This window comes from Pomacea canaliculata, linkage group LG5, assembly GCF_003073045.1.
Source record: "Pomacea canaliculata isolate SZHN2017 linkage group LG5, ASM307304v1, whole genome shotgun sequence".
Classification (NCBI taxonomy): domain Eukaryota; kingdom Metazoa; phylum Mollusca; class Gastropoda; order Architaenioglossa; family Ampullariidae; genus Pomacea; species Pomacea canaliculata.
Genome location: NC_037594.1, coordinates 23,002,196 through 23,016,681, shown reverse-complemented (window position 1 = coordinate 23,016,681; position 14,486 = coordinate 23,002,196). Strand labels below are relative to the sequence as shown.

General features: G+C 40.0%; 1 protein-coding gene across 1 annotated transcript; it reads right to left on the bottom strand.

Moving 5' to 3' along the window:
- Window positions 1–465: 465 nt before the first annotated feature.
- Window positions 466–14,066, bottom strand: LOC112563791 (17-beta-hydroxysteroid dehydrogenase type 6-like). Its single transcript, XM_025238123.1, has 6 exons — window positions 14,048–14,066; window positions 4,124–4,286; window positions 3,346–3,510; window positions 2,109–2,367; window positions 1,682–1,845; window positions 466–924 (listed from the first exon to the last, which is right to left on the bottom strand). The coding sequence occupies exons 1-6, from the start codon at window positions 14,048–14,050 to the stop codon at window positions 713–715; spliced, it is 966 nt and encodes a 321-aa protein (XP_025093908.1). The 5' UTR covers window positions 14,051–14,066; the 3' UTR covers window positions 466–712.
- Window positions 14,067–14,486: the final 420 nt, after the last annotated feature.

Genomic DNA, 14,486 nt, shown 5'->3' with positions numbered 1-14,486 from the left:
TTCTCCCTAATGATCATTTAGTCCTTTGACAGGGTGGACCACTTAAAAGTAGCACGACTCCTGCAACATCTCTCCGCGTTCTTTCTCGCGCCTCTAAGGAGTTTTGTCCCATTGCTGGAGCTGATCAAGAGATTTAAGTAAACAGTTTATTGCTTAAGACTTTCCCATTCGCATTAAAATTGCGTAGTTTTTTTCTGTAGAACCACTTCAGAACCAATTTTTTACACTCATTATTAAAAAAAAAAAAACACTTCACATCATACAGTTGCCAGTAATTCACATAACTGAAATGTCGCTGAGACACTTCTCGCTTTCAGCAGCACTTATAAAAGATGGAGAATCCCAATAGGATGGAAAAGCATAGACTTCAAATGGATCACCTATACACATGTCACCACGTGTAAATATTGATAATAATGTAAGTGAAAGTAATAAATAGAAAATACGGATTCAGGAAAAGAGACATTTTGAAAAGCAAATATTTTGATTTATTTTCTTTCGAAGTTTTGTTCGAGACATATATATTTTCATCAAGTGAGCCTTTAAATCTTCGACAACAAATAGGATAGCACGTATGCTTGTTAATAAATTATTCTTCGTATGTGAAACATTTAATTAGAGATTTAAGTATCTTGATATGTGAGGGAAAGTTTAATCATATGTATGTTTGTAGCATTACTGTTTGATGTCAAAGTAGACTAGGTCTTTGCTATTAGTTTACAAGTAACTCTCTTAATTTGACGAGAATCCAGTCGGTGAGGGGCGTAGGCAAGTTCCACAGCAGGCGGTTGAACAGACGCACGTCACTGCCCACCAGCTGCCTTATCGGCGGGAACCATGACGTCAGAGCCAAGACGTAGGCGTCCACCACCAGGTGCAGCTTCGGCGAACGCATGGCAGAGGTCCTGGTGGTAATCTTGTCAACTAACGAACATTAAACAGAGAGACAAGAGTCACTCGTACAGAACATTGTTTTGTTATGCTCTTGTTGATTAGCTCATCATAGAACTTCTACCGCCATCTTGTGGAATACTATGAATGGCAAGAAATAACGATTACACCACAAACTTGTATTACTGGACTGCTGCCAGACAATTTTTTTTCCAGTCAACTACTAAAACGAGATAATGGTGTATAAATCTCTCGGTTTATTCACATTTCAGATTAACTACTAAAACGAGGCATGAGACTACAAAGCTTCCGGTTTAGTAACATTCATTGCTTATGCTCACCGAGACAAACAGAGGAAAACTTCGCAAGAGGCTAAACGCTGGACTTGGCAGACAGACCACAATCCTCCTATACACGTCCATATTTACACGGGTGGATGTAGGTACGAGCTAGTCAGTCGGTCGCGTGGCTAGTCATTAGAAGTGTCATTCTCTGGTTCTAATCCTATTCCTTCAGTTTACCAAATTTTAATCAAAACTAGGACACTGCTTGATACATTTACCAGTAAATAATAACGTAGACATTAAACTTCTCCTTATATATCGCATTTGCACTTATTTTGTTTAATATGATATTCTTCAAATAATGATTATTAACTCAGATTATTAATATTAAACTCATCAAATATAACCGTGTTCATTTAAACCTTTATTATAAGACTAAAAACTTAATAGTCAATAGTTTAACATAAGAAAAAGTAAAAATATCTCAAAAAGAAAACTCATCTCACCTGCTTCCACTGTGAACTCTGGGTAATGTTGTCTGATGTCAGCGGGTGTGGCATCGTAGGACATCTTAAATGACTTTAATAGACTATCCTGTCTGAACATATCTGTTTTGAAGGCTCCAGGTTCTATGATGCACACCTGTACACCCTGTCTGTACACTTCTCTCCTGCCAAAAATAATCAACAGAATCATGATAGCTATGACTGTTCTATGACTCTCTACGATCAGATATACTTTGTCAGTGACAGGATTACAATTAATGTGGAAACACTTCTTCAAGAATGACACTGTTTACTATTAGCATATTTCATGGGTTTAAAAATCTTAAATAAATCTGTTTGAATAAAAACAAGAATGGGAATGGTTTGTCGTCATCACAACACACACTCTCTCTCTGCCACCTGTCAGACTATGTGAGTATAGCCGTACCGAAGACAGTCGGAGAAAGCCTCCACGCCATAATAAGACACGCAGTTAGGTGAGTGGGCAACAGCGATTCTTCCCAACACGCTCGAGATGTTCACAACACGTCCTCGCGCGCGACGCACGAGCGGAAGGAAAGTCCGAGTGACGTCAATCAGGCCCAACAGGTTGACCGCCAGACATGTCTGATACCCATCACGTGACACCCACTCGCTGGGAGCGAGAGGACCGATGATGCCCGCATTGTTCACAACACCCCACAGACCTTCCAACAGCGCAAAAGTCCAAGTGTTCACATTAGTGTTAGTGTTCACTCGTCACTCTATGCGTTTGTGCGAAGTGCAGTCAAAACACACGTGGTCGTCCATAGAAGCAAGAATGTCTGTCACATGACTAAGACTACGTCTTCACACCCTTAATGACAGCGCAGTGGGTAACTATGAAGTGTTGTTTACTACAAACAATATAAAAACGTTGATAATGATGAAGACAATGTTTTCTGTTTGTATTACGGAGTGCAAAATGTTTGTGTTGTTTTAGCAGTTTATGTTTTCGCCAAAAAAGTAGTTTTTGAAATATTTGTGTACACTTTTTGTCATTCGCCTAACTGGTCACTGCTTATTGCAATATATGTTTGAAACAACTTTTATCTGTTGATGAATTAGTTCATAACTCATGTAGATGTGTTGTGTTGAGGATTGTTTAGACAATTCTTAGCAAATTTTATAGCGTTTTTGTGAAAAAAAGATTGATACAATACATTTCTTGAGGTTAGATTTTACGATGTTTTATTCACTGGTAAGAAAAATATTGTTGAGTTCAGTTTTTAACTAAAAAAAAAAGAAAATCTTTAGAAAATTCGGATTCTGATATTTCTGAGCTATTTTCTATTAAGGTGAACAAGATGATGGTGTGATGATTAAAATACTGAGACAGTATTGCTTTACGACTTCCAATGGGACAGCAAGACGGCTTTAAACAGTCAGCCAGGGTCAATTCATTACTTATTACTTTCAGATAAGTACAAGTTTGAATACGAGTGCAAAGAGACAAACTGCGAGCAACAGAAATCGGAGGTATAGCTAGCAATTAAACACTTCGTCATGTCAGGCGTAAAAAGTCAAAGAAAATAGCATATTCTCGTGGTGTCCAGCACACAAGTCAGTTAATGTGTAACACGATGTCATCATTACCATAATTAGCACCTCAGCGTGGATAATTGATTGTATAATTATTATCTGACCTTGACCCTCCGGCAGTCTGGCGGCCACAAAGTCTCTGGCGGCGCTGATACTCTTCTCGTCTGTGACGTCAAGCACCAACGTGGTGACGCGAGAAGAAGTCTCTTCCTGCAGTTTCTCCGCCGCTTGTGACGTCAGACAGGCGGCAAACACTCGGAACCCTAACACTGCGAGCAACAGGATAAATACATGAGTGTCCTCAATGGTGGTGATAGAGACTTGTATAGACATGGATGACAATAATGATGATGATGACATCATGATGATTGCTGCTACTAATAGAATGGAATTGGCAAAGTGCAGCTGCCTGTGTGAATACACTACACATGAAAGACAATAAGCCAACAATCATCAATACGAAAAACATCGTCAGCAAATGGATCAGTGTCTTGTCTAAGCTTTGCTTTGCCTCTTACAGTCGTTTCCTAATCAGGCGATTGTGTATACCCGAACCTATTTTACGAAGATCAGCTCAAAGTAGTGGTTTTCTTTATTCGCATTTTCACGAATTAGACTAGAATGTACTACTACAGTTCAATCACGAGTCAAAGAATGAAATAAAACAGCATTTCTATAATTGATCGAACATTGCTAGTATTAGTGTTGATTGTTTACTATCCTGCCAGCGTCTTACTGAGTGTTGCATACCTAGTCACAAGAGTCAAATAATGATGTTCAGACAGTGAGGTATTCTCACTGGCAGTATTTAGGACACAAATAATGATACATATATAAATTCTCGGGCTGTCTCGCTGTGGAGTCAACAAATGGCATACAAACCGTCGAGCCGTTTAGCAAGCAGATTGCCGAAACCTGTGTCACAACCTGTCACGAGTACGTGCTTTTTGTGGTAGTCGCCGACACGTATGCGTGACCTCAGCCACGTCACCAGCTGGTAAATTAACACTACAGCAACAAACAGACCTGCGACGAAGCAGCAATTCTGAAAAAAAACCCAAATAGGACGACCTGCATTTAACGAGTAGTTTTCACATTGTTAGATAACAACAAACAAAGATGGTGAGCTATATTTTGTGTTTCGTTAGGTATGATGAGCGTTTAGACATGTTTGTGTATGTTTGGTCCTAATTTGTTCTTCTCTTTCTTGTCCTCCGCGGCCGTCACCGTCTTGCAAGGCAGTCTTCCACCATTGACACTAGACAAAGGACTGTTATCTTTCAAATGGAAACAGATTTCTTGTGTCACGGTCACACTCTCAGTACATGTCACATAGAAGCACTTTACGCATTGCTGCATTCCATACATTGCAAACAAAGATCAAGTAAGAATGATTCAGGTGCACTTTTCTATATTTTTAGTGAGATTAATACCTTACAAGTAAAATGGAAAAGGGGGAGGGTGTGGTGTGTCATCTGCCAGATGGCGCATGTTGACAGAAGTGTGGTTCACTAGTCACATTCCTTCAAATGGCAGCCGGCATTGACGTATTCTTTCACCAGCTACTATTAATACATCTCCCATTGCATGTTACCACCTTCTGTCTAAAGTTGATTTATCTGTTGGATTACGTGCTTATCTGAACTTACTCAGCGCGATAACTTACATAAGCGCGATATCAATCTATTGTTGTACCTTCTTATTGTTTGATGACAATGTCTGTCTACCTTTTATCTACAACTTTATTACGGTCTTCGTTTGTCATCTACCTAACCAATGGGTACTACAGGATGTGTGAAAGATTTCCTTTACAATACCTAAACAAGACTTTACACTTACGCAGACAATCCACACTCTCAACTGCAGCTAACCTTTGGTGCACCTCGCTAATGCGACAAGTGAAATCTCTGACAGCAATCGCTTAACTATGAACACTGAAGTGTTTGTCCAACTCACCATTGTCGGCAGCTTGAATGTTCAGCCTGGAGTTTGATGTGCAAGCAGCAAAGACACCCACAGAGTGAAAGTTAATCACGTGTCTATGTGTGCAGCAGGTCCGCGCTGCTGTCGCCCGTCGCACGCGCGATGTCTGGTGCTCAATGGCCGTCTTCTGATCCACGCGTGGGTTTAGGGCCAAAGTTCATTGCCGCTTTCAAGGGTCATGTTCTCTATGGGGTTACATTTAGGGTCTAAAGCCGCGGTTCTCAAATGGTGTGGCGCGCTCCCCCCCCCCACCCCCACCCACCCGCGAAGGTGGTTATTTTTTTAAAGTTCTTTTACCAGTATTAGTGAAATTAGCTTACATTGCTGGCTAAGGGGGCGTGACCGGACGTACCTTTGTTCGTCATGGGGGCGTCACTAGTAAAAGGTTGAGAACCGCTGTTCTAATATAAAGACGTTTTCTTAACTACCAGTCGCATCTGATCACCATAGTGTCATAAACAACACTTTATATTTCTCAAATAAATTTTTGCTTAAATGTGAACGAAATGTAAAGTTGAGCGGATGAAAAGCGATTTGTATAGGAGAGCCGGGGTGTGAGCACCTTACGACTACCATCTTTTTATAATTGTCTGTTACTAAGTTGATGCATTCGACTTAAGTTTTCCATGTTGTCTTATTGCTAATAAAATACAAATACATTTAAAATGTACTTTTGGTATCAGATAGAATCCTGTAATTTTCTTTGTTAGAAGGCTAGTTGTCAGAAATTTTATAGTATTAATTTAACTGATTCAGATAAAGACTTTTTATTGTTTAAAATATATAACATAATAAAAATTGTGTACAATGCAACGTCGGCTAGAGAACGCCTCCGATAGCTAACATTTCGGAAAACGAACAAAAATTTCGTTAAAAATTTGCACCGGATACCAAACAAACCATCGGATAACGAACAGCCACGTCCCCTTCACGTTGACCGACCATCATGTCAGGCCAAGCATCATTCGAGCTCGAGACACAGTTACGATCGCTCGTTTGTTATCTTTCTTCTCTAGTGATTTTTGTGATTAGAGAAATGTGTGCGAAGGGGGGCCGGGGTGAGTGGCAATCGTTCGTAGAAAAGTCTTTGGCTATTTTGTTTACTCGCACGTGTTCCCGTTTAAGGTCCTCATATGTTTGTCCCCCACAGTTCTATTTTTGCTGTTTCAAGCTTCACGCTGACAGTTGTTGTTAGCATTGTGCTGAATGACAATACGACTGATGATGTGTTTGTGACTGTGTCACGATGCGCTTGTAGACCAAACGGTGTATAGAGTGTCGATGTTGTATATCTAGTGTTCGATCTTTGTTTAAGCCTTTTTACCAGCACCTGTGGTTGGTTTTAACAGCTCGTGCTGTTGTATCGTTGGCACTGCTGTAGGAAGATCTCTTCGTTTTGTTGAGTCCAAGACTTGCTATGCTGTACAAGTGACAAGATAACAATCACTGTTGAAACTGCTTGAGCCAATTCTTGAGTCTTTGTGTGTGAACGAAATTCGCGCGGCTCGTTTGAACAAAGAACTCTTATACTCATCTCCGGACAAAGTCAATCCACTGGCGTTTGTAGCCATTATCTTTAGCAACTAACTTCTTCTGAGTGTCAAACAGAACATTCAGCAACAACACATTGTGTCCTGTCTGCTTTCTTTTACCGAGGATTGCACTTTTTTTTCTTATTCAGTTCACACAGACGAACACGAATTTTAGAAATACTCCACTTCCTGCTTTCTGGAAAAATTGTATTATGATCAGGAATTTTAAAAAAAATAGAATAATATTTCTCGTGCCTTTTCACATAAATACATCCGGAATATGTATTTTTTTTTTATCTAATACTGTATGTTCTATTTAAACTGCTTTTTGATGAGCGCTCGTAATGCCGTTCAAATCTGTTCGCGACTCGTCTCCCTAATGCTCATTTAGTCCTTTGACAGGGTGGACCACTTAAAAGTAGCTTGACTCCTGCAACATCGTCTTAATCGTCATCACATTATCTCCACGTTCTTTCTCACATCTCTGTGGAGTTTGGTAATAGTTCAGGAGGAAATCGAAAGATTTTTGTCAACGGTTTGTTTCTTTAGATTTTCCCTTTCGCAGAAAACTTGTGTACTTTTTTTTCTGTAGAACCACTCCTCATCATTATTATGAAAATCGCTTCACATCATACAGTTGCCAGTAATTTACATAACTGAAATATCACTACGAAACTTATTACTCTCTCTGCGGCCTTAATGAAAAGATGGAGACCCCCCAATAGTATGGAAAAGCATAGATTTCAAATGGATCACCTGGACACATACGTCACCAAGTGTAAGTAATTGATGGTAATGCAAGTGAAAGTAATAAATACGAAATCAGGAAAAGAGGCAAGTAATTGCATTTATTCAGTTTCTTAGTTTTGTTTTAATCGTATCTTTATCACGTGGACATTAAAAGAAAACTTCAAGGACAAATATGAAAGCAGGTGTGCTTATTAAGTTATTTTACGTATATGTATCTTTTAAGTATCGGGATCTGTTAGAAAAAGCTTTAATCATATGTATGTTTCTAGTATTACTGTTTGATGTCAAAGTAGACTAGGTCTTTGCTATCAGTATGCAGCTGACTCTCGTAATTTGACGAGAATCCAGTCGGTGAGGGGCGTAGGCAAGTTCCACAGCAGGCGGTAGAACAGACACACGTCACTGCCCACCAGCTGCCTTGTCGGCGGGAACCGTGACGTCAGAGCCAAGACGTAGGCGTCCACCACCAGGTGCAGCTTTGCTGAAGTCATGGCAGAGGCTCTGGTGATCAGCTTGTCTACTAACAAAATTAATTAGAGAGATGAGAAACATTCATGCAGAGAACATTGTTTTGTGTAATCAACGTCAGACTCTTGTCGAGTAGCTCACCACAGAACTTCTACCGCCATCTTGTTGAATACGATGAATGGCAAGAAATAACGGTTACACTGGTGGATGTAGGTACGAGCTAGTCTGTCGGTCGCGTGGCTAGTCATTAGAAGTGACCTTCACTGGATCTAATCCTATTTATTTTCAGTTAACCAAATTTTAATCACCAACACAGTATACTACTTGATACATTCACCACCAACAAATGGCGTTGACGTTAAACTATTGTATCTTTATCACCTCAACTCCATCTTGTTTAATACATGTTATTCTAAAAATAATCAATTTTTTAAAAAAATTAGAAAAGTAATATTAAACATTAACAAATATAACTGTGTTTATTTAAACCTTCAGTATGAGACTAAAAACTTAATAGTCAATTCTTTAACGTACGAAAAAGTAAACATAGCGCAAAAAGCAAACTGAGCTTACATGCTTCCACCGTAAAGTCTGGATAATGTTGTCTGATGTCAGCGGATGTGGCATCGTAGGACATCTTAAGTGACTTTAATAGACTATCATGTCTGAACATATCTGTTTTGAAGACTCCAGGTTCTATGATGCACACCAGTACCCCCTGTCTGTACACTTCTCTCCTGCCAAAATTATTCACCAAAGCATGATAGCTATGACGGTTCTTGGACTTTCTATGATCAAATATACTTTGTCAGTGACAGGATTACATCAAATGTGGAAACACTTATTCAAGAATGACACTGTTTACTATTAGCATATCTCAAGGGTTTAAAATTCTTAAATAAATCTGTTTGAATAAAAACAAGTATGGGAATGGATTGTCGTCATCACACACACGCACTCTGCCGCCTGTCAGACTATCTGTGAGTATAGACGTACCGAAGACAGTCGGAAAAAGCCTCCACGCCGTATTTAGACACGCAGTAAGGAGAGTTACCAACGGCGATTCTTCCCAACATGCTCGAGATGTTCACAACACGTCCTCGCGCGCGACGCACGAGCGGCAGGAAAGTCCGAGTGACGTCAATCAGGCCCAACAGGTTGACCGCCAGACATGTCTGATACCCATCACGTGACACCCACTCGCTGGGACCGGAACGACCGGCGATGCCCGCATTGTTCACAACACCCCACAGACCTTCCAACAGCGCAAAAGTCCAAGTGTTCACATTAGTGTTAGTGTTCACTCGTCACTCTATGCGTTTGTGCGAAGTGCGGTCAAAACACACATGGTCGTCCATAGAAGCAAGAATGTCTATCACATGACTAAGACTACGTCTTCACACCCTTAATGACAGCGCAGTGGGTAAATAGGAAGTGTTGTTTACTACAAACAGTATCAAAATGTTAATGATGAAGAGAAATTTTTTGTTTCAGAATGCAAAATGTTGGTGTTTTTCTAGCATTTTAATATTTGGACAATAGTTTTTGAAATATTTGTGTACACTTTTTGTCACTTCTTGTCACTGCTTATTGCAATTCGTTTGAATGAACTTTATCTTTTGATGAAATAGTTAATAACTCATGAAGATGTGCTGTGTTGAGGCTTGTTTAAAACATTCTTTAAAAATTTTGTAGCTTTTTTCTTTAAAAAAAATGGTACAATAGATTTCTTTAAATTTTAGTTTACGATGTATTATTCCTTGGGAGTTCAGTTATCTAATGAAAAAAAAAACCGTTAAGAAAATGCGATTTATAATATTTCTGAGCTCTTTTCCATTTAAACGAACAAGATGATTTGATGTTTATAACTCAAATGACATGAAATAAAATAATGGTATTAACCAAAACACTGATTTCATTATACTTTTGATTTATAAATTCAATGGTATAAGCAATTTTAAAAAGGCAGTAAACCTTTAAGATGACTACATTCCCTATGTAAATGCTTCTACACTAAAAAGGAACAGTAAATACTATTTAAAGGTTGACAGAGGATAATAAGTGGAATTGTTTCTATGATAGTGGGAAAGTTTTAGTTTGTTTTATTTCATATTTAATTCATCAAGCTTTCGAAAAACTAAAATATATTAAATATTGACAGTGTACAGATAATATGAACATAAAGAGCTATTAAAATACTAAGTCAGCATCGCTTTATGATTTTCAATATGATGGACAGACGACTTCAAACAGAGCCAGGCAGACATGGCCGCTTCATTGCTTTCGGATCAGTACAAGTTTGAACATGAGCGCAAAGAGATAAATTGCGGACAACAGAAATCTGAGGTATGGTTAGCATTAAACACTTCGTCCTATTAGTCCTAAAAAGTCAAAAGAAGTCAAAAAAGTAACAATTAGTGTTAATTTGCATAAATGGCAAGCACTTTTTACATCTTGCTTGAAATGAAAACTTCGTAGCACTATGGTTCAATATTTTGCTCTTTGCTCCACTGGGGGTGAATTTTGTTGCATATTTTAGTGGAGTCCAGCACACACAAACATTTTATTGTTGCATTATGTCATCATTACCATAATTAGCATCTCAGATTGGATAATCAAATGCATAACAAACTTTTATCTGAACCTAACCCTGACCTTGACCCTCCGGCAGTCTGGCGGCCACAAAGTCTCTGGCGGCGCTGATACTCTTCTCGTCTGTGACGTCAAGCACCAACGTGGTGACGCGAGAAGAAGTCTCTTCCTGCAGTTTCTCCGCGCTTGTGACGTCAGACAGGCGGCAAACACTCGGAACCCTAACACTGCGAGCAACAGGAGAAATACATGAGTGTCCTCAATGGTAGTACATTTGAGTAGGTTAGATATACTTGTATGGATATATAAGACGAAAATGATGATGACATCATGAGGATTACTACTACTCATAGGAATGGAATTAGCAAAGTGCAGCTGCATGTGTGGATACACTGCACATGAAAGACAATAAGCCAACAATCAACAATGCGAAAAACATCGTCAGCATATGGATCAGCAGGGCTTCTGCTAAGGCTAAATTCTTTGGGGTCCCAGGGACCCCTTCTTCAGATTTCTAAGGGGTCCCAGGCTAACTCTAAGGGGTCCCTTTACAATTTGAAAAAAAAAAATCAACAAATCAACTTTTTTGTTCAACTGCCTTTCAGGCACACAAAGCACTGTAATGTCTAGTCAGAAACGGCGAGATTTCTGTGCCATGATGTCTGTGCAAGCATCTGTGATGAACTTATGCTCATTGTACTTGGGGTGTTCACTTTCTTTACGTTTCTAAGGCAATGAATTTAACCACGCTGTCAACGACATCTTTGAAATAAGTTAAATAAGCTGCACCTGGTGGTGGATGCGAGAGGATGTATGAAAGTCTGAATGCCTCAGATGCCATCATTCAAGAGGAAGTTCTCGACCGTAACCTGGCAATTAATAAGTTAGTGAGAACTAGAGTTGTAAGAAACATCAACGAGAGGTGGCACGTTGCTAAAAGTATAAAAGTTGGGATAAAAAAACTGGTGCAAGGTAGAAAAGCAAACCTCGGCAAGACCTGGCGCCCTCAGCTCAGTGACATTCAGTGGATTCTGAATGTTACGTAAATCATGAGATGGAGGGGGATCGAAGGTGTTTGAAACTGTACAAATAAATTAAACGAGTTTCAGTTGCAAACTATATTTAGCAATAAAACGCCTTTCTCAGCTGACTAGTACTTGATGTAGGGTCTAAGAAAAAGTGAGTCGAAACGGCTTCTATCTGAACATACTGTCTTTCCTTACATCTTTCTTTACTCATAAGAGGGGATAATAATATTTAATATTTTCAGTTCATTCCTCCTGATGACTGACCTAAAGTACAACTCTGTTTGAGTCCAGTCTTTGAACTTTGACAAATGGCCAACAATTCACGACTGCAACATATTGCCCCCACTGTGTCTTTCTTCGCTTATCTCACCCGACCATTATGCGATCAATTCAGTTGTTTTTATGTTTGTGTCATTTGCGCTGTTCATTCTTCTCTCCTTTTTAAATTCTAGCTTTGTTTGTTTGTGGAGAATACAGTCAGTCCTAACCCCGACAGAATGTTCAGATAGAAGTCGTTTCGCATCAACGCTCAGACCCTACCGCAAGTACTGGTAGGGTGAGGGAGACGATTTATTGCCATGCTAGTCGGCAGTGCCTGTGATGTCCACCCCGCCTTTTGTCCGGGTAGTAATTGAAGACGACTGGCCGATGGCAGTCCCCACCTCGTGTACTCCTACCTTCCCTTGCACGGACGATACCCCTCATTTCTCCCCGGTGGGAAGATATCGGCCTTTAATGGAACTCTTCTAGGTAAGGGAAAAGAAACTCAGTGCAAGGGAAGTAACTCTCGCCTTGCAGCAGACGACAACAATAGGTTGGTCTACGTCGTAGACTCTACGACTTCAGACACTACACCTACCCAATTTTGTATATGTTCTTCGCCCAAATTTGAAGGGGTCCCCTGGGACCCCACTGACGAAAATTGAAGGGGTCCTCCGAACTTTCAATGCGTACTGTACGCAATTTTCTGCGTAATCAGAAGCCCTGGATCAGTGTCTAGCCTAAGCTTTATTTCCCTCTGGATCCTTACAGCCGTTTCCTAATCAGGCGATTGTGTATACCAGAACCTTCTTTCGAAGATCAGCTCAAAGTAGTTGTTTTCTTTATTCGCAATGTTACGAGACTAGAATGTATTACTACAGTTCAATAACAAGTCAAAGAATGAAATACAAACAGCATTTAGATTATCAATCAAACATTTGCTAGTATTTGTGTTGATTGTTTACTATCCTGACAGCGTCTTACTGAGTGTTGCATACCTAGTCACAAGAGTCAAATAAAGATGTTCAGACCGTGAGGTATTCTCACTGGCAGTATTTAGGACCCAAATAATGATACATATATAAATTCTCGGGCTGTCTCGCTGTGAAGTCAACAAATGGCATACACACCGTCGAGCCGTTTAGCAAGCAGATTGCCGAAACCTGTGTCACAACCTGTCACGAGTACGTGCTTTTTGTGGTAGTCGCCGACACGTATGCGTGACCTCAGCCACGTCACCAGCTGGTAAATAAACACTACAGCAAGAAACAGACATGCGACGAAGCAGCAATTCTGAAAATAAACAAACAAATAGGACGACCTGCATTTAACGAGTAATTTTCACATTGCTAGATAACCAACAGACAGATCAGTGAGCTATCTTTTGTGTTTTTTTACGCATGATGAGCATTTAGATTCTAAACTTTAGAGATGTTTGAGCCTGTTTGGGCCTAATTTGTTCTTCTCTTGTTCTCCGCGGCCGCCACCGTCTTGCAAGTCAGTCTTCCACCATTGACACTAGACAAAGGACTGCTATCTTTCCAATGGAAACAGATTTCTTGTGTCACGGTCACACTCTCAGTACATGTCACATGTCAACTTTACGCATTGCTGCATTCCATACATCGCAAACAAAGATCAAATAAGAATGATTAAGATGTAGTTTTCTATATTTTTAGTGAGATTAATACCTTACAAGTAAAATGGAAAAGGGGGAGGGTGTGGTGGCCAGATGGCGTATGTTGACAGAAGTGTGGTTCACTCGTCACATTCCTTTAAGTGGCAGAAGGCATTGACGTATTCTTTCACCAGCTACTGTTAATACATCTCTCATTGCATGTTTCCACCTCCTGTCTAAAGTTGATTTATCTGTTGGATTACTTGCTTATCTCTACTTACTTCTCCCATAAGCGCGATGTCAATCTATTGCTGTACCTTCTTATTGTTTGCTGACAATGTCTGTCTACCTTTTATAAACTTTATTACAATCTTCCTTTGTCATCTAACTAACCAATGGGTACTTGACTCATGTGTGAAAGATTTTCTTTACAATACCTAAACAAGACTTTACACTTACGCAGACAATACACACTCTCAACTGCAGCTAACCTTTGGTGCACCTCGCTAATGCGACAAGTGAAATCTGACAGCAATCGCTTAACTATGAACACTGAAGTGTTTGTCCAACTCACCATTGTCGGCAGCTTGAATGTTCAGCTTCAATTTTAATGTGCAAGCAGCAAAGCCACCGACAGAGTGAAGGGTGAATGACGTGTCTATGTGTGCAGCAGGTCCGCGCTACTGTCTCCCGTCTCACGCGCGATGTCTGGTACTCAATGGCCGTCCTCTGATCCACGCGTGGGTCTAGGGCCAACGTTCATTGCCGCTTTCAAGGATCATGTTCTCTATGGGGCGACATTCGGGGTCTAATGTAAAGACTTTTTCTTAACTACCAGTCGCCTCTGATCATTAGAGTTTCACAAACTTGCTTCATGTTTCTCATATAAATGTTTGTTTAATGTGAACGAAATGTAAAGTTGAGCTGATGACAAGCGGTTTGTGTAGGAGAGCCAGGGTGTGAGCATCTCACGACGACCACCTTTTTTGTGATGTTACAGGTTCATTGAGGGG

What these genes read in the sequence shown, in the direction of transcription:
- LOC112563791 (XM_025238123.1), bottom strand. An exon ending in CAGACTGCCGGAGGGTCAAG is followed by an intron (nt 2,368 to 3,345) that starts GTCAGATAATAA and finishes CGCTGTTGGAAG; the next exon opens with GTCTGTGGGGTGTTGTGAAC. An exon ending in AGAGTTCACAGTGGAAGCAG is followed by an intron (nt 925 to 1,681) that starts GTGAGATGAGTT and finishes AATGTTCGTTAG; the next exon opens with TTGACAAGATTACCACCAGG.